General features: G+C 45.6%; 1 protein-coding gene across 4 annotated transcripts; it reads left to right on the plus strand.

Annotated features, from left to right (window-relative positions):
- The first annotated feature begins 871 nt into the window (after positions 1–871).
- On the plus strand, positions 872–19,926 carry NRBF2 (nuclear receptor binding factor 2). 4 transcript variants are annotated; one of them, XM_019496675.2, is made up of 5 exons: positions 896–993; positions 4,622–4,675; positions 13,459–13,543; positions 15,402–15,442; positions 16,570–19,926. In XM_019496675.2, the coding sequence occupies exons 2-5, from the start codon at positions 4,643–4,645 to the stop codon at positions 17,287–17,289; spliced, it is 879 nt and encodes a 292-aa protein (XP_019352220.1). In that variant the 5' UTR covers positions 896–993; positions 4,622–4,642; the 3' UTR covers positions 17,290–19,926. The 4 variants fall into 4 exon arrangements, with proteins under 4 accessions (XP_006264808.2, XP_019352220.1, XP_019352223.1 ...); XM_006264746.4 differs by lacking the exon at positions 4,622–4,675 and having other exon boundaries at positions 872–993; XM_019496678.2 differs by lacking the exon at positions 15,402–15,442.
- Positions 19,927–20,777: the final 851 nt, after the last annotated feature.

Here is a 20,777-nt window from a genome sequence, read left to right on the forward strand (position 1 = left end):
CCTCCACCTTGGCTGGTGCGCCCTGCCACTGCCCTAGACAGCTCGGGTAGTCTCAGAGCTGATGGAGGCAGTAAGGGCTGCTCAGGGGCCACCTGTGCAGCTCGGTTGCAACTTGCCCAGGTTCCCGGCAGCAGGAGGAGGGCACAGCAAGTTGAGCCTGGTGCAGGTGAGAGGCTTGGAGCAGGTCCGCCTTGCAGGACACGGCAGGGCCTGCCTGCGCAGCTGCTCAACCTAGGGCCCCGGAGGGCCGCAGCTGGGTGTAGACTCGGGCTCGCACCTTCCACCTTGCTAACGCTGACGTCAAAGATGATGTCAGGAGGCAACACTGGCCACAACCACCCTGCGCGTAAGAGCGAGAGCGAGCGGGGCGGGGCCGGGGCGCGGTAGCGCTCCAACTCCGTATCACGAGTCCTTCCCCCTGGGGAGCAGGCCAGGCACCTGCCGACTGCCCCTTCCCGGCCGCGATGGCTTCCTTGGTGTCACTAAAGGAGCAGGAGCCGCCTGCAAGGGCACCGCTTCTCCACGCAACTCCCCAGGCGAAGGCGGCCCCGAGCGGCGGCGCCGGGGAACGCACGAGGCCGCCGTAGGCTTGTCCCACTGCGCCTCCGTAGTGGCCTGGGGTAGGACCACGTCCCTCCCCCCGCGCTGACTGTGTCACAGCCGCACCCTCTCCCTAACTGTCGCCGCGAAGTGGGAGGCGGACCCTGAGTGGGCGAGGCTCCGGTCGATCACGTGGAAGGGTTGAACCAATGACAGCCCTGGAGTTGCCGCCGGCCACAGTAACCGGGCTAGCAGGATTTACCCTGTTAGGAGGAGCCTCTCGCGAGACTTCTGCGCGGCTCTTGCGCTCGGTGACGACACTGCGGTGAGCGCCAGGCGGAAGCGTGCCCGTGTTTATAGCGCGGGCCGGGCGGGGGGTGCCGTGGGGTTGGGCCAGTGCCTATGTGCCTGCAGCCGGCGCCCATGGAGGTGATGGACGGGCCCCTCAATTTGGTGAGCGCGCGGCGGGGCGGCTGCTCCGTCAGCCCGCTGGGCCCGCTCCGGCCGAGCCCTGGCGGGGAGACGTGTCCGGCTCGGGGGGGGGGTCGGGGCCGTTACACCGGGGTCACGTCGAGAGGCGGTGGCGGCAGCTGCGGGCGAGCGATCACGGGGAGCGGGTCCTTTGCGTGGCCCAGCTGCAGCCCTCAGGCGCAGCGCCCCTCGCTGCCGGTGGTGCTATTCCACAAACAGCGCCTGGCTCCTTGGGCGGCGCCACGTCTCTCGGGTGGGCAGGGGGCTCTGCGGCCTGGGAGCGCCCGGCCTCGGCATCATGGGAAAGGGCAGAAGCTCTCAGGCAGGCCCGGGGAAGTGCTTCCCAACCTGTGCTCCGGGGGACTGCACCTGCCGCTTATCTGCCTCCAACTGTCCAGCATCATTTACCTCTTGTTCTGCAGCTACCGGCCTTTCTGGTCACGGAAACATCCCCTGACTTTTTATTTAATCTTACTGAGCACTTGGCCTCTCCTGTGGCACCAACCACCACAGATACTGCACTCCCAGTTAAAACCAATATTCATACATTTTTGCACTGATTCTTGTCTGCAGGCTGTTAGCATGCAACTCAGATATTAATTGACTCGGATATTAATACCAGTTGTATTTTCCTCTCTAAGCTGTTCAGGGTTTAATTCTGAGACAGTGTCCAGTGACTCAAAGGAGTTAAGGAGACCTGCCAGCTTTCCCACAAGAGGATCCTTGTGTCAGTTCTCATGCTGCAAGTTGAATGTGAGCCATTTGCCAGTGGAAGGAGGTAACATGGCTGTACCACACTATGCTCCAGCGATCTCCAAATCATGCAGCTGCCTTTTGAAACAATGGCCACGTTGGCATACTTCAAAAGAGCATAAGGACATGTAATTTATGGCAGGGCTAAAATAGCCTCTCTTGAGCTCAGAATTAAGGAGCTGTGCTCACATCTGGCACTGACCAAAGTATGTAAAGAGAGAAATGAAATTGAGTCTTTGTTCCTGGAGCGCCTTCTGAGAAAAGGAACTGGGGTAGTTGGAGTTGAACCAAAATGTTAAAGACGAGGCTATACTTGTGAGTTACATAAAGGCACTGTGTTTTCAGTTCCAGTTTTTAAATATCTAACACACAGGTTTCTTAACTAGTCCTGCAGTCTGGCAAAGGCCTTTGTAATTAACATGTTACAATTTACAGGTACCTGTTACAGTTAACTTGGCAAAGTACCCAAAGTGTACAAAGTGGAGGTGCATTGCTGTATTGGTCCATATCCTATCAGCACCGATAAAAGGAAAACTGACGTTATCAGCAATTGGCTTTTTGGCCAGTGTAGTCAACAATGTCACCGATAAATACCACATGCATGGGTGCAGCTGCAGCATGCACGCAGCCAGGAGTGCAGCCTGGCAGCTTGGAGAACAGCCTCCTGCCAGTAAGTCTGGGGGGAGGAAAGGGCATGGGGGGAACAGTAAAAAGGGACAGATGGAGGCCCCCTCAATGAGGGAGGGGGTGGGGCTGGGGCAGGCACTGCTCAGCTGGGCTAGGGTAGGGTGTAGGAGAGAGCTACAGGCAGCTCAGGTGGGGGATGCAAGGGGGTGGGAAGGCAGGGGCAGCTCCTGGCTGCTGTGCAAAACCCAAGGGAGGCGTGGGGGCATTGGCAACATGTAGGGGGTGCACGTGCACCCCCTGAGATCGGCTCTGCACCCCCTGGAAGCGCCAGTGGTGAAACTGGAAGTGTACCACCAGATTTGGGAGGCACCAGTCACCCATGCATTGGGGGCATGTTCCCCCTGCGTTTGTGCATGGGATGAGGGTAGGCTGCCTGCTAGGGCTGCATCGGCCTCTTCCTGGCAGGGGGGCTGAGCTGGGGTTGCGCTCAGGGCAGGCGGTGGTGGCACTGGAAGGGTGGGACTACAGCAAATTTTGGGGTGGCCGGCCCCCTCTCCCAGCACTGTGGCCACCCCACCACGAAGAGGCCACCACAGCCCTCAGCAGGCAGCCCACCTTTGCCCCAGACACACATCTGGGGGGCACATGCCCCCCATGCCTCCCCCAGGGCTGCATGTAGCAGCAGGGAGCTGCCCCCCCCTCAGATGAGACCTCTGCAGCTCTGTCTCACATCCTGCCCTGGCTGGGCAGAGCCTGCACCTGCTCCAACCACACTCCCTCCCTCACTATGGGGACCTCGATCTGCCTCTCCCATGCCCCTTCTCCACCACAGACTTACCAGCCGGATGCTCCTTTCCAAACTGTGGGGCTGTATATTGGCAATCAGATAGGCATTGGCCGATACGGCTGGCTAGTAACTGGTGGTTGGTATCAATCAAAAAAATATTTATTAGTGCACCCCTAGTACAAAGGTAGTGCTTCCAAATATACATTCTTACATGGGTCAGTAGTGCCCCACTTAAGGCACCCATTCATTTATTACTTCTTAGGTACTTCTGGTGGTCTTCAGTTTGCTCTTCCATATTAAACTACTATAAATTTCATCTGGAAGTGTGATCATGTTTATAAGTACTGGCCTTTGTATCGATCTGTATCATCTCAGTAGTGGGGTTTGAGGTGAGATTAGTTAAAATCTGCTGCAATGATTTAAATGGGATTTAGGCATCTGAACATCTCTGCAAATCTGGATTTCAATATGTACCATTCAATTAATGGTACTGAATTGTACCATTTTCTGTCTTTAACTGGGAATGCCTTCTGCATCTGTTTGTGCATTTTAATCTTAAGAGTTTTTAGTTTCCTCACTTCAGGGTTTTGACTGGCTACTTCACAAAATCCTGTATTACTTACAGATGTGTTGAGAATGGCTTCTCCTTTCTTTCACAAAAAACTTAACACTATTGTGTGGTTCACTCACAGGCTCTAAAGAGAACAGTCATGCTTTTGGCTTTTGTACCTTTTCCAGAGAACAGCAACATTTTCCTGGCTCCAGAGTTTCTTTAAACCCTGAGTTAGTGGATTTCTCTAGCCCTGATCTTAATCTTCTTAAGGATACCAGGAAGATAACCCTACATATACGGGAATTGGGTTATATCTTAGAATTGGTATCCAGATAGATTCTACTGCTTTGGTTCCACTCAATCTGCTTTCTTCCACTCAATCTCATTTCCTATGTAATCTTTAGTATAATACTACTAAGCCTCTTCTGTTTACCTCCTGTATGTCAGTGTATATTTTATAAACAAGAAATACTTAAATGCTTCTTGGTCATAATTTTTTTCACTAGTTTCTTAACCTGCAAAGGACATTGTTGAGGACTTGAAGAGCTCTTCATCTAAACTAGACAGGCGGGGACATTAAAGATGATTCACTGTGTGTAGGTCACTATAGTTACCAAGTTCTTTAAAAGTTAGGATTTAGAGACTGCTTAGGTTTAAGAGGAGGTGTTAAAAACCCATATAGAAAAACAAGCTATGGAAATAATTTGGCATTCCTGCTTTTACCATATAATGATATGGGTGGAATGGGGAAGGAAAAGGCTAAGGGAGAACTCCATGAGTGTTCAGGAGTTATGCTATGCTAATAAAAGCTGTGTGCACTGAGCACTTTACTTCCAGAGCAATTTGGAGAGCTTCTCCACAAGTGACAGATTCCTATTCTATTCTTTCAGTGAAGGAGAGGCTGCAGAAGCATGCCAAAGGGCTACACTATGAATAACCATGGGGTGAGTAACCAGCTTGCTTAGCCACCCTGCATATGAGAAGCAGCTGAAGCAGAACCAGTGCATCTGCCTGCATAACATAATGTAGGGAGACGCACCATTTTTTGCCACAAGCCAAACCCGCAAGAAATAAAGCGGAAGCAGTACACCTACCTGTATAATATAATGCAGTCATACAGGCTGCCTGTGTGGCAGCTCTTTCTCAACGGGGCTCCATGTGCTTCCTAAAAACCAAGGCGCATAGGGCAATTTCACTCTGCAGCAGTGACATCATGACATCCCTGGCAGGTTCTCATGGTTGTCTCATCCCTATTGAGAACCACTGTTCTAATCCACGTGGCTATTAGATTAAGTCAGTGACTGCTTCCTTTCAGTAAGCAAGAGCTGATGATACAGCTGTGTTGAGATGTTCAGAGAGGTCCTGTTTAAAGGTGCAGGGGGCAGGAAGAGAAGGGAAGTTCAAGTCCTGAAATATCGGACTTTGTTTAATATTGGACTTTGTGGCCTTGATCCTCACTTGACCACAGTGATAGAATTGCACAGTCAGCATATGTTTATCTTTACTTTCTTCAGAAATCTGAGTCTCATCTTATCATTTTTTTTAATAGCAAACAGGAGTGGAGATTCTTTTCAAATGATTCTAGTCAACTGTGTTTAGAAATGCTTTAGAAACAGGTTTTAAGTGAACATAGTTCTGGGAAACATCTTTGGAAAGCCCCATATTAGGGACTTAAACTTTGATACTTATTTACAAAATCACAATCACTTATTGACAAAAATCACAATCAAATGACTTTTCTTTCTTATTCCTATCCTGTTGTAATAATCCCTATGGAGGACACCTAATACTCTTTTCATATAATGCCTGAGACTGGAGGACATGCTGTTTTCTGATCTTTGCTCAAAACATTTGTTAGTGATTATGTCTTCAGGAATTGAGTGCTGAATCTGTGCCTCATTGTTGCTTAACAGGATTCTTTTTTGGGAAAGGTAAAAAGTCTGAAATCCCTGCTGAATAAGGGGTGTTAACAAGAGAATGTAAATTGCTCTCAGTACTTCTTTAAACTGTCTTTTACAGTTGAGCAAAGCAGTCCCACCCAACAGACAGTTCTCCTTGAGAACCTCCGCTTTATCTTGGTAGCTTTGTTTTCCTGATTTCATTTGCAACCATCTTAGCAAATAGCACATTGTAATATGTGTCTAATTTGTTGCCTTAAAGCATGTGTTGGTTTCTAAACAGCGCCCTTTGGATTGCAAGCCTAACAGACAAAATGGCTTTCTGGGACTTAAAAAGTTCCTTTCTAGTGAAGAACTTTTCTGCTGTGTTGCAGAAAAACAAAGTATAACTGAAGGAAGAAAAAATTTTGTCACATTGTTGCTCTGAAGAGACTGTAGTAAACCCACCCTATATAAAAACAAATTGCCAAATCTACCTTTCAGAAAATGTTGACTAGTCCAATGCATCTTCTCTCCTTAACAGCTAGCACTCAAATGAAAAGGTTTGGAGAAGCTGCCTTTTCTCTACCCAGGTTAGGGCCACATGAGCACTTAATTCTTAAAGCTGTAGTTGTTCATTTCCACAGAAACAAAAAAAAAACCTGTTTCCATCTTTCCATACCCTAAAGGGTGCTGCAGATCTGGCTGTTTTCCCTTCATCTCATTTGAAAGAAATCTTAACTCCTCATAGTTCTTATCAAAATTATTTCTAAGTACACAAAATTTCAGTGCTGTATTTCTTCCAAGTTGCTTTTTACACCATCTGTGAGGTATCTTAGCTGCAGGCAGAGGTGCCCTGTCACAGCTTCATTATAAGCACACTGGAAACTTGTTTGTTTCTTTAATTTCCTTTGTGCCTGGGTCTGGCAAAGCATCGATTCATTGCTGAACACTTCAAGAGCTCAGGTGACTACATCTAGCACAGCTATTGTCAGAGTAATTGCAGGAGCCATTTACCTTACTTGTATCCCATTCATGCCCGCTTCCACTTGAGAAATACAAGATTTTCAGCTTACCTGTTTGTCTCATGGCAGATGACAGAGCTAGACACTGCTTCTCACCACAGTTTACTACCCAGGTTTAGTCACCTTTTGCCCTACCCTTTCCAACCACTCAGATGACAGGGAAAGGAGGAAGCTTAAGTACAGAACAGTGTAACATATGCTGCCCAGAACTGAACACAAGACCAGGCATCTTTGAACGAATCCCCAGTTTGCCATTTTCATGAGTCCTTAACTTTTTTTACAGTGGCTTTTTTGAAAGCAAGAAATGCTTAGGCTGTTGTTTCACCAAGACAAGGACTGTTGTGGGGAGAGAAGTCAGCCATATTTTGTAAGTTCTGTGTGCTGGCACAGAGTTTATTTCTGTGCCCCTATCAGACTACCGCTGGTGCATACGGCCTGTGGGAGCTGATGGAGCTGGCTCTGCCCCCAGCATTTCGGAGGCTATACTCTCTAGCATCCCAGCATTCCCAGGGTCTAGGTTTAGAGTGGGGCATAGGACATTCTTATGCCTGGTCTCCAGCAGCCCTGAAATTGATGAAACAACCTCTCCTTCATCCTGCACCAGCCAGGGGGTGAATCTGGGTGCTGTATCACACTCATTACCTTCTTGCACAAGGTCCTCTGCCACATACCTGAAACAATAAAGGTCTTTCTGACTTCAAAATCTGTCGGCTAACAAGTGGGCGGTCAGACATATGGTTAGAGATCTCGGAAACATGACTTATGAGAAAAGGTTGAAAGACCTGGAGAAGAGAAGCTTGGCGGATTTGATAATGAGCTTTAAATTCATGAAGGATTTTTATAAAGAGGATGGTGATTGATTATTATCTGTGGCCGCAAGGGATGAGATGATAAGTAATGGTCTTGAATTGCAGCTAGGGAAACTTAGGTTGGCATTAGGAAACCTCTCTGTGTGAGGGTGCTTAAAGATTACAACAGATTACCAAGTGAAGGGGTAGAATCGCTATTTTTGGACACTTTTAAGAGCAAGTTAGACAAACACTTGGCTGGGATTGTTTAGGGGGAGAGAGTTAGCCATGTTAGTCTGAAGTCAGGCAGAAGGCAGGATAGGTTTGCACCTTTATAGACTAACTAGCCAATTGCCTGTTGAGAATGACGGGCAGCGGGGAGTGGCCATGGATAGAGGCCTGTGTTCGGCCCCCCCAGGGCTCCCCGCCCTGCCGTCTGCTCTGTTGCTGCCGCCTGCAGGGCTGGTCTTGCCCCCTACCCCCTCTGTCTGCTCTGTTTTTGCAGCCTGCAGGGAGCAGTGGGGATGGAGCCACTGCCACTTGCCCCACCCCCCCTCCATCTGCTCCATCGCTACCACCTGGTGGGTGGGGGGGGGACAGGCAGGGACAGAGGCCCAGGGCCAGGTTCGCTCCCCCTACCCTCACCCCTACCGCTTCAGGGCTGGGGCTACTCCCCATCCCGGGGGAGCTGGCAGGACCAGAACCCAGCATCTGGCCCTGCTCCCCTTGTCCGCGCCCCCCCCCCCCCCCTTTCAAGCCTAACCACCACTCCCTGGTGGCTGTTGTTGGGATGGGGCCCGCTGGCTCAAAGAAGCAGCCTGGGGGGGAGGTGGGCAAGGCCAGCCCCTGCTCTGCCCCCTCAGTTATGGTGGCACTTTGGTCCCCGCCATCCCCCTCTGGCTCCAAGGAGCCCCTCATTCCACAGTGTCACGGCAGTGCTCTGCTGTCTATCTGTCTGTGTAGAACACTCTGATTGGCTGCTGAGACAGCCAGTCGGAGTGCAAATAAAGTGTTATGGACAGACAGGCAGACAAAGACTTTTACAATATTAGAATTAAATTGGAGATGTATACTCTTTCCTAAGCAGAGGACTTATTTCATCAGATGCTCTGAAGGGACTGTAGGAAGCAGAGCTGGTGAATAGAAAGCAGTGACAGAGAATACAAAGGGCAGAGAAAGGGGACAGAAAAAGGAGGGGACACTGCTGAGAGAGGCTAGGTGTATAGGAGAGAGAAAAACAAAGCAATTAACCCATCGAGCGGATGCGTGGTTTGTAAAAGGAATTCAGGTAATGCAGTGGTTTTCAATCTTTTATTATTTGCAGTCCTCTAAACTTGTTTTTGAATGGAGGTGCCAGACCCCTTTGAATTGTAAGTGTGTGTATTCACATACTTTTGATCACGGTCATCTTTCACAGATCCCTTAGATGGGGTCTGCAGACCACAGGTTAAAAATGGAAAATTACATTATTCCACTGAGGTAATGGAATAAGAACCTGGAGTCCATGTTTAGACCCTACTTAACTCAGGCCCGTCTGTGGATAACATCTTGTTCTGTCATTTCCCATTCAAATTCATTTTTGAAGTGTTGTTCTCTAAGACCAGGCACTCTGAGGTCGGCAAATGTTCAGGGAGGTTAAAGTGTTCTGTCCCAGTTTTGTCTTTCTTTCTGGTATTGATGTCCCAAGTGTTCATTCATTCTTGTTTAGCCAGGGAGCTGTAAGCAGAGGATGGAACTAAATGACCTCCTGAGGTCCCTTACAGCTCTAATTTTCTGTGATATCTTACGAGTCAGGGTTGTGCATAAAGGGATTTGGCACTGAGAATGCACAGTAGATAGTCATAGGCTAGACAAGAGGTGGTACTTGTCATTAAGAGATGCCATGCTAAACATCCAAGTACTTTTGTTAGAGGTGTATCACTTTCTGTTAAGGAGGCAACACCATCCTTTTCTTTGGACCCACAGATTGGTTATGCTGAATATTCTAAGGTCTTCATAAAATTGACTGGTTGGAAAAACACTTGCAAGGTGGAATAAGTGAGTAAACATTTCCCAGATGAGAAATTTCCCCCTAGTGAAGAATACCTTGTTTTCACAAATAGAGCAAAACCTACCGCTCCCCAATAGGAGTTTCCACAGCAGAAATTAGTTCCAGTGATGTTGGAATTTGCCCTACAGTATACTGATGCCAGGACAAACATTCATTTTATCTAAACCTGATATTGGCCAAAAAGTTTTGTCATTGTATCTCTATCTCTGTATTCTGGATAACAATCTGATTTTTATCAACATACTTCAGTTACTGCCTTCTTACTTGCTAAGCTAAGGCTTTGACTTTATTGGGCTTGCTTAGTTGTTTAACCAGTCTCTCTGTGATGGATAATACTTAATAACTTTCAGGAGGCTTTTACATATACTTAACTATCTTAATTAAAACCATAGTCAGATGGTTAAATGACAAAGATTAATTTAAGAACTTGTGAAACTTAATTCTCTACACTGAAGAAAATGATTTCAGGCATTCACAAGTGGAATTGAGGCTCTGGTTGCTGACTTCCTGTGAACAATTAGATTTTTTCACCTCTCAGGATTTTAGAAAGTTTCCTCCTCCTAGTGTACCTGGACTCTGTGGGTCTGGTTTCCCTACCCAGTACAAGGGCTGTTGGTTCCAAGTTGCAGAGAAATGTTACACTGGGCAGTTTTGGCTTCAGTATACTGGGACTCTTACAGTAGTTATTTTGATGTAAAACACCAAACTCAGAATGCCTGGTGATGGCCCACTGCAGATCCTTTTCATGGAAGATTCTTGATTTTTGTATACCTTCTTATTTTGGTACTGTTTTTCTTGGTAGTTATCAACCTCCTTTGCCAAAGGCAAATGGCACAGAAAGTGGCTGTATCTGAAACAAACATTTCTAGATGGGCCAACATTACTTGCAAGTTACTCATCTGCTTCTTCCCTAGTAATGTGTGCTCGTTTCCTTGGCACAAGATTGGTCCCCATGCCTGAGCTCCTACAAACAAAGTCTTTATATTGGAATACTAGCCAAAAACCTCCTTCCTCCTCAGTAGCCAAACAAATGCAGGGGTGGATGTGAGAGAGAGAGAGACAAAAATAAGCTAGTGAATTCTTGTCAGTACCTTAAAAATCTAGTCTGAGATCAATTTTTTTAAACTACTCAATCCTGGAAGATTGAAAACAGCCTTCAGAAGACTAATATATAAACTAAATTGATGACTGGCCAGACATGTGTGTTGGAGAACCCCTCCTGAAAAATGAATAATATATATCATGTTTTCCTACACTACAAAATTATTCTATATTTGCTCTGGGTGCAATCTTAATGTGGATAGGGAAGTGACAGTTTCTTGTTGACATTTGTAGCATTTCCTGTTGCAGGTTGTTTTGCAGGAGGAGCCTTCAAAAATAGCATAGCCTGTAATAGACACTGCAAATTCTTGTTTATCTTAGTAACAATGTTGCATGACCAGCAGTGTAGCTAACTGGTCACACCTGAAGGCTAATTACTGCATCAATTATTTCATTTCTTCATCATCATGTCAGCAGTAGAACACAGCCATGTCAAGCAGGGTTCAAAATACTGCTTAATCAAGTTTGAAAAAAGTGTTTATTTTAGTCTGGCTTTTGGTTTGGGTGATCCTTTCTGATGCCACCAATCAACAATATTCAGTGGCCCACAAAAGTATGTGTTTGTAGATATTCTCTCGACCATTACTTAACTGAATATTTTTATTTTTTTTTCCTTTTTAATTTTCACTGATGGGAAGGGATGGACTTCAAATAAAGTAATGCAAACTTTTAAACCTCCCATTCCGTGCCAACTAGCTTCTCATTCAGCTTCCTCTAATGGTTCAAAACTGTCCAGCTGTTTCTCAACCAGGCGCTTAAGAACAAAGTAGCACCAAACAACAGGATGTTGCATTTATGTGCTTTAGCCTAGTTCCTGGGCTTTGTCTAATATGGTCTCTCCCCCTTATAGTGGACAGATTGGATTGGCACTCTGTGAAGTAAATGATAAAATGGCTGGTATTAACAGTGCAACTGATAATCACAACTGAGTCTTTCTGAAATATTTTGTTAAGCATACCAGTTACACGTGATGCATTTATCATTGACATCTGCAGAGATGGTAGAAGGCTACAACATTTTGCCTACGTAATCCATGGGTTTTTAAGTAGATTTTTCTTAAACTGCTAGGGTAGATGCTGCCTATAAACCCATACTTTAAGTTTGCAAGGTAATGAGTCTAACTCTTCTTGCTACATAAAGATAAAATCTGAATTAGTGCGTGCAGACAGACCAGCTGATAGGATCTCTGAGTCCTTGGGACTTTTAAGCAAGAGAAACAGGGGGCTAGTAATAAACATGACAGACTTGGTAGGCCAGAAAAGTAGACTTCTTTGGAAAACAAAATGAGTAAAGCAGCCCACCCTCTCATCACCCCTTCCTGGTTTTCTTCCATCAGACAGACCAGTGGACTAAAAGGCACAGTCTTGACCATCACAGCCTGAGTTACCTTTTAGGTTTTCATCACCTGGAGAGATGTCCAGACCAGATAAAATCAGGGGAGAGGCACTCAGCTGTTGCTCCCACCCCACTCCCTCAGGTTTGGCTGTCACCTGAGCACCACCTGTGGCTGAAAGACAAGGCAGTTTGCACAAATTATTTCCTGATAGCTCAGATGAGGTGAAATACACTGGCTGCATCCAGACAAGTGTGACTGTGCAATACGTGGTACTGCAGACCTGTCTATGGTACCACGTATTGCCCATTCACGTGTGTTCTGTGCTGCTGCCTTGCAGCACAGGGTTGGGGGGGGGGGTTTGACCCCCCAAAATCCAGGGGTCAAAGAAACCGGTGCAGAAAAAAAGTAGGGCAGCACACATGGGGACAGTGTGCATCACCCAAAACTGGAGCCTGGCTGGCTGGAGCTAGGCTTCAAGCTGCAGGAGTGATGCAGCTGCAGCTTCCCTGGCCTCCAGGACCCCAGGTAAGGCTGCTTGGGTCAGCAACTGTGTTGGCCTCTGCCTCCCCTACCCCACCCGGGGTAACCAGCCATGCACCAGAGGGCAGATAGCATGAGCATTCCCCAAGGGACCAAATCTCCATGCTCGTCTGGACGTGGCCATTGTGTCCTAATAAAGACAAGGCCAGAAGCCGAAAGAGGGAGATACAGGAACTAGCTGCAGAATGATCGGTGCAGTCCCACAGCTCAACTAAATTTAATGAATCAGTTCCCAGAAAGGCATGTTATGGAGGATGGGGGAAATCTCATGCCCAGCTAACCCCACACATGATGTCTTATCTACCAGCAAGCTGTTCTTTGGTGAAGGATGCACACGAGGTGATGCATATTCCAAACATATGCTTGGAACAGTCATAACTGAAGGGTAATAAGTTGCATGAATTACTCTATCCTATTGCAGGCCTGGGCCAATTTTAAGCAGGCCAAATCTCGTGCAGTAATAGGCAAATCTCCCATGCATGTCTGAGGATTTCAGGAAAGTGGGTTAGTACTGATGAGCCTCCTGGTTATTGGTCTGAAACACAGCAAGGAGGAGCTTAGTCAGAAATAGTCTAAGTAAGTTTTAATTGTTGAAGGCTAACGTAGAGCATAAAGTCATAATTCTAATGGAAGCCAGTTCCTCAGAACAGCTGTGCTAAACCAGTTTTTTGACATTTATCGAACACTAACACACATTGTTTACTGATATAATTATGTAGCTGTGGTGGCTGTCACTACTATGTACTCATACACAGTGTTTATATAAAAAAGTGCACATGGTCACTGTGAGCAGGGTCCTCTGTGTTGTCAGATCTGCCCAGAACGCTTGTCCGCACAGCCTTACACAGCAAGTCTTGCAGGAGATGCAAGTACAGGGGAAATACTTAAGTCTGAGGCTGGTGTATGAGAGCTAAGACCCCCTTGAGTATCCAAACAGCTGTATTTGCTACTTACTTTAAAACAGTTTTAGCTTCAACTCTAATTATAGTAACACTACTCTTATTTTCAAGGCTCATCAGCAGAGCAGAAAAGCTGACCGGTTGTTGGCAGCAGGAAAATATGAAGAAGCAATTTCTTGTCACCAAAAGGCAGCTGGTGAGTAGGCACCGCTGATGCTCATAGCCCAGTTTCCAAATGCCTCATCTGAAGTTGGTCAGTCCTAGTAACTAGACATACTGTTTTATGTACTTGGAAAAACTAAAGTCTGGGGCTTCTGCTGGAATGTGATGTTTATTTTTAATTGTTGGTACATTAGTTTGACACTTCAATAACTTCCTTACTTGGAATTACAGGCTTTGTCCGTGCAGTGTGGCAAGTGTGTAACTTGTTTACCAAAAGTTTGTGGCTGACTGGTACTTGGTTATATTAATCTACTTAAGGGATCGGTTGCTGGCACCAGAAAAGCTCTTCTTCTAAGGGGTAACAAGTTCAGCTTCTATAGGTTATAAATCAAATGCCAGGAAACTCTGTAGATCCATCTTTATTGATGGCTGGACAGTCTTCCCTTCTGCATTGGAACTTAGTTTATTTAGCTTCTACCTTAAGCACACGTTTAGATGTTCATATTTGATAATGCATGGATATGCAGCTGGCAGTAGGGTACAATTGGTGTCTAGTAGTTGGAGGCATCTGCTTTAGAGGGATGGGAGGGAGGAAGAGGGAGTTAACTGGCACTAGTAGCAGGTTGCAGACAGCGGTTAGCTCTTGTATGGAGGCAGCAGATAAGTGACTATTTCAAGTGGTGCAGGCTGAAAAATGGGACACTTTTAGCAGATTCTGCTAAGTGTGACAGTGGCCAGTAAGGGCGTGCAAAATGGGCCGTATTCAATTCGGATTGGCCCAAATCGGGGACAGTGATTTGATTCATTGATTTGGATCACTGTTCCCAATTCTATTTAGCTGAATCAGATGATTTGATGCTCATTCAAAAAACCAGCGATTCGGCCATAGACACAGCTCTAAACGTTTTTTCTATATACCTCAAGGTAGCAGGCAGCTCGTGAATGCTGCAATGCTGGGGTAGATGGAGTGTCCCACAGGAGTGCTGCCTCCCCCACTCCGTGTGCTCCCTGGCGGATCCAGAAGTGCTTCTGGTCCACTTCTGGGTCTGCTGCCAAGCATGCTGGGGAGCCCCCTACGCTCCTGTGGGACACTCTATCCACCCTAGCATCACAGCATTCATGAGCCACCTGCTACCTTGAGGTAAGTAGAAAAAAAGTTAAAGCTGTGTCTACAGCTGAATCTCCGGATCTCTCCGAATCGATTCGGAGAGTTCCAATCCAATTCAGAGAGATTAAAGGGTCTCCTGATTCGATTTGATTCAGCCACCGAATCAGGTCGAAACTTCACACAGCCCTAGTGGCCAGTCCCTGAGAATAGTCGCTATGGGGTGAGGGAGGGGGTTAACAAAATCTGTGAGTGTGAGATTAGTGAAACAAACAAAATATTTACCTGGGCCATTACTTAACCACTCTTCTACACTTTCCACCCCGCAAGTGTCCTAGGCACTGACCTGACCACTCTGCAACCTGCTAGTAGTGCCAGTTAACTCCCTCTTCCTCCCACCCCTGTGGAGAAATGTCACATAGACAACACTGTTTTTGTGCTTGAGGGGTTAAGTCCTATCGGAGTCTGGCTGTGTTGTTGCTGAGCTTTCTCTGACAAGCTGAGAAGTTGGGGAAGAATAGAAGTTGTAGAAGAATGCAGACAAGTAGTGGATCCGCACAAGCAGAGACATCACTTACAGGTGGTGGTGTGTAAAGAATGACCTTTAAGACTTTGAGCTCTGAGTAGAGACACTAGAAAATCAGCAAGCACCTTCTTAGCACTGCACTTGTGTGCTTCAGCCAATGGATTCTGTGTTAAGAAAAGCTTTACCTTTTAGCTTTAGAGAGCATTCTAGCTTTCACAACTCTGCCTAAAGTCTTTCCCAACGTGTCTGTTTTTTGTGCAGCATACCTTACCGAAGCCATGAAGCTGACGCAGTCAGAGCAGGTGAGATTCCATTTAGCTTCAATTCTAACTACAGCTGCTGGGAAACGGAGAAGGCACAACTGTGCACCCCTAACTCTGTCCCTTGGACATGTGCAATCCCCTGTGTTCCAGTGTCATCAGGCCCCTCAATTACTGCACAGTGGATCCTAACTTCAACTTAAATTTCCAAGGCACAAATTGCTGGTAGAGTAGCCAGGGACAGGAACCATGTAATTCCTCCCCCGCCTTGAAAACAATTGGGCTCCACAGAACAGAGGCAGTATAAAAACTGAATTGCCTAAACAATTTTCCCAAACCTTCCCATGATGCAAGAGGAATCTTCAGGTAGTTGGTTAAGTGGTCTTCCTGGCTCTCATCTTTTAGTTTTTAAAGAAGCACAACTGCGATCAACATCTGTTGGAGCTAGGCAAGGGAAAAAGTTGAATGCAACATCAGAACAAGTGTCACTGGACGTCTTTTTTTTTTTTTTTTTTTCCCCCCTTCAGCAAGGACCATTTCTATAGCAAATGACCATTTTCACTGCAAGGTACAAAGTTACATTATCATGATAAGGGAGAAGGCAACTTCCCCCTCATCCTCTTGTCCTTGGGATTGAGTGACACGTGTCTTCAGGAAGAGATCTAAGCTGGGCCAGCAGTTCAGTGGCTTAGGAAGTTCTGAGCAAGTTGTGGTCAGACTGGTTAGTTAGTTACCTTAGCATTAACTGCCACCACCTAACCTAGCATGTGAGCCATGCACTACAGCAATAGGATTCTTTTTCTAAAAAAATTCACATTTTTCAATTACTTCTCCACTGAATTAATAAACACATTTCAGCTAACACTTCTCTATTTTTCTACTTACCTCAGTTAGGCTCATAGTTGTTCCCCTTACGTGTTCATAGACCGATTCAGTTTTTGGACTTCTTTCGATCACACTTAACAATACCATTCCACTAATAAATTGTAGCTCTGCAGAATTCAGTGGTATGATGTCTAATTCTACTGTGCTTGGGAACATTGGGCATTCACTGGTATATTATCTATATAACATGCAAAGTTTCCCTTCAGGCAGGTCTGCCAAAATATTCAAGCAAATAAAGTTATACAAGCTTAACTGTTAATTCAGCCAATCTTGTTCTTGCACAGGCTCAACTATCACTGGAATTACAAAGGGATAGTCATATGAAACACATACTGCTCATCCAGGAGAGGTGGAAAAGAGCAAAGAGGGAAGAAAGGCTAAAAGTCCAACAGAATGTAGACAAGGATATAGCTGCCCATCTTCAGACTTCCTATAAGCCATCAGCTCAAGAGTCTGATGACCAAAATGTATTGGTTACTACTACTCAAAAATACAGCCCTTCCTCGGAGAAGCATCTACAGGAAATTCAGGGAGTCTTTGACAGGGACCCAGATACACTGTTGTTTCTGCTTCAGAAAAAAAAGGAGCCATTGGAAATGTGTATTGGGAGCAAAGCTCCAAAAGATGACAAAACAATAATAGAGGAGCAGGCAACCAAAATTGCAGATTTGAAACGGCATGTGGAATTTCTTGTAGCTGAAAATGAGCAATTGAGGAGAGAGAACAAGCAGCTGAAAGCAGAACGGGCAAAACTCATCAAATCCCCAGTGGAGAAAGAGCTGGATGTTGATGCCGACTTTGTGGAGAAATCTGAGTTATGGGGTCTTCAGCAGCATTCAGAAACTACTGCTACATCAGCCTCAACTTGGCAGAAGTTTGCAGCCAATGCTGGGAAGGCTAAAGACATTCCAATACCTAATCTCCCTCCTTTGGACATTCCATCACCCGAGCTTCCTCTTTTGGAGCTCTCAGAGGATATATTAAAAGGACTCATGGATAGTTAAACAAAGGCCATGAGAAGTGGTCAGTGCAGTTAAGGAAGATGAGAAAAGGGAAGAACCCTGGGACAGTGGTGATCCAAGGGTAGCAATAGCCCTATGGTGGGAGAAAAGGCACAGCAGCAACTTTTCCACTGTGAAATACAGGTCCTAGCTAATCTATTTCACAGAGCTGAAGGGTACTGAAACTGGCTTAAAAAGGAGGGAAAAAAGCAAGTTCTTCAGTCCTCCTGACATTTCAAACCAAGTGAGTGGCATTGGAGAACACTTCAAACAGCACAATCCTTCAGGGTTTTTAAGTACATTATATGTAATAGCTATATCTAGAATGCCATGAACAGAACTGGTTGCCAGATGGCTGCCACTTCATATTGAAAATGGCTCTCTCTCTCTCTCTCTCTCTCTCTCATGTGTATGCATTTTCATATACACACTTATGGACAAGTTTGCTAATTTAGTGCTGGTGCAACTCAGACACCTCCAGATGGATCTACATGCCACATGCTCTGTGCTCCTGATACTGTTAACCTCAGATCAGTCAGGAGAGAATTAATTTTCGACTTTATGAAGGAACCAAGTTTTTAGTTCTGTGAGGATTTTTTTTAGTTCTCTGTTTACATGACTAATCAGGGTGCATCAAATCTACTTTGATTTCTGTTTAAAAAAAAAAAAAAGACATTGTCTAAGAAAATATACTCAAGGAAATCTGGTTTTCTGAGCTGCACGAACGGAAGTAATACTTAGCTGACAGTAATTGATTGAAAAAAAAATGGTTTGTTTACATCTACATTAGCTAGGAGGAGGATGAAACTAAGATGTTCTATGCTACACTCTTAAGCTGAACACTGCAATAACGATAACAGTCTTTTCAACTGTTGCAGAGTCATTAAAGAAAAAGATTCATGCTGTCGCTGACATATACATAGAGAAACAGTGACTGAACGTCTGTAGCCTCTCCACTGTCAGTGAGTAAAGCAGTGTTAGCATAAGGTGAGGAATTCTTGGCAGTATATGAAATGACTCAGCTCAGTCTGGTTCTTATGATGCAGATCAGGTGCCTAGCAAAGCAGCAGAGACTGCAGGATGTACTTCACCCCAAGAGTTTGTCTTGAAGTGAGAAGACTGTCTCCCCACAGGAGCTTTAGGAATGTGCAGGATTTAAGTTTTTAGTGGTGCTACTATAATGTTTTCAACTGAACACTGTTCATACTACAACAGAGGTCAGCAGTCTGTGGGGGCTTTGCCTACACCACACTATAGCCTAGAGGGAGGGAGTTTTGTCTGTGCTGGGCCAAGTCATTCCAGCCAGTTATGGCAAAAAGGCTGCTGACAGCTGTATTACATAAACTGTTCCAAGCCAACATGTCTTGGTTTAGTGACTAGCTAAACATATGTTTTTTTTTCTTTTAAATACCTCTTCTTTCCAGAACTGCAGGCTCCTACATCTTGAGTAGCAGCCTTTTGCTGAAAAAAGGTGAAGACCACAATGCTTCTACTTTTATCTCATCTGTGCAAAGTTTCTTACCCTGTTGAAGGAGCGCTAAGGAAGAACCATAGAAAAACAGCCAGGACTTGCCCAAGGAAACCCACTCTTGATTCAGTTGTGCTGTAGTCATAAGCAAACAAGACACATTTTCCACTTCCTGAACATGCTTCTTTAGAGATAGAAAAAGGAGATTTTAAAGCCTTTTGAACAAAACAGTAGTTATGTTGGCTTGTAAAACGAATGAAAAAAACCCCCAAAAAACACGGTATGCTCCATGGGTAGCTGCTTAAGTAATTTGATTGAACTGCCTGAGATCTGAGTAACGCAGTGCACGGGGGCAAGTAGTAATAGCTGTCTGTGCTCCTGTACCACCCAGAGCTGTTGCATGGCATTCTCTTGAAGCTCTGCAACAGTAGGTCACTGACTCAGGAGCAAGACTGCTGAGGAGCTTGTATGCTGCAGGCATCATAACTTTGCTCTCCCTGTCAACCTGAAAACCCTGTATCTAGTGGACAACATTTCCTTGAGCATGAGTAATATGTTGCATATTCACCACAGTTTGAGGACCATTGAAGAACCAGGAGAAAGGAAGAAGGCAGTAGCAAGCCTTCAGCTTTATTCATTCAGTTCATAATAAAGATGAATATTCAAACAAGTATTTCCCTGGCCCTTGGAGGAAACTTCCCACCTCCAAGAAAATCCTTCAGCACGTGACAAGCTCCGTGGGTATGCCCACAGTAAGTAGCACAAAACACATATTTCTACTTTTCCTCTCCACAAACCTCTACAGCAATTAACCAGAACACCTGGAAGCTTCATTGGCTTAATATGATGGTCCGAGTCTGTTTATACCTTGATGAACTCTGCACTGAAGGCAGCGTGGCACAAAGTAAGGATGCAGAGCTGGTTCCATGTTGGCCCCACTCATCCTGCATATTGGGGAAATAGGTTACTTATATGAGCCCCTTCTCACTTCTGTAATAGCAACATTGACACACAGTACTTGGAAATCCTGGAGGAAAAGCAAAGTGCTGAATATGAACATTTCCAGGCTAATTTATTACTTATACTCTAGAGAACTCCTGCTGTTTTCCAGTTAAAATCTGTATTCAGCTTGAAATAAGCATGTGGCCTATTAAAAAGCTGCTGCACACTAATTGTTATGCAAGGTGCCAGATTTCTTAATGGATAACCCTGTAGCTAAGTGTTTCTACTGAATCCTTTCTTAAGGCCCGTCTCTGGTTAGCTTACACTCTAATACAGGGTTGACAATATTTTGCAACATTTTGTCACCTGTGGCACTTGCAACCTAGCCCATGCCCTCGCTGCTTCATTTGAAACCTGAGTCACTCCCCCGAGCACTCGCACAGTGCTGCTGCCACCAAAACACAGCAGAAGCCCTGTGGCTCTTTGGCTTGTAGGTTGCTGACCCCTGCCGTAACGTTTGTGGATATTGCTCTTTCTCCACAAACATCTCATCCTTTTGTGAATCCTCCTAAGCCCAAGCCCTCAATGAATCAGTTGGCGATGAGTTATACAGGCTAAAAGTGAGAGGATTTTGCTGTTATCAATTTTGGATGCACTACCTGTTGGATCGTTTCCCGGTTTCTGTGTTGAGAGTAAATAGGGGTGTGCCCAAATTACTTCCTCTGCTACAGCTAACTCCAGATTACTGTTGTCATATCCATCCTCTAAGAAGTCCCACATTTTTCCTCCTTGCTGTGGCCTGGTTTTTCTTCCCATGCTGCCTCTGGATTTTTTTCTGTTTTTACCACCTCCTTTGTGAAAAGGACTTTTTTAGAACTGAACCCAGCAGGGCAGGTGAGGTACACTGCTGATTTGTAGAATGATGATAATTCTTTCAGTTCTCTATTTTCATATAACACTATTTGCTTTTTGACTGTTACCAATGCATTCATTCTACTTTAACTGAGCTAGTGGCGCCCAGGTTAAACCTTGCTTTGGTTTTCATTGACAGACACTGCCATCTGGTGGACACGCAAAATAC

Source organism: Alligator mississippiensis, chromosome 6, assembly GCF_030867095.1.
Source record: "Alligator mississippiensis isolate rAllMis1 chromosome 6, rAllMis1, whole genome shotgun sequence".
NCBI lineage: Eukaryota > Metazoa > Chordata > Crocodylia > Alligatoridae > Alligator > Alligator mississippiensis.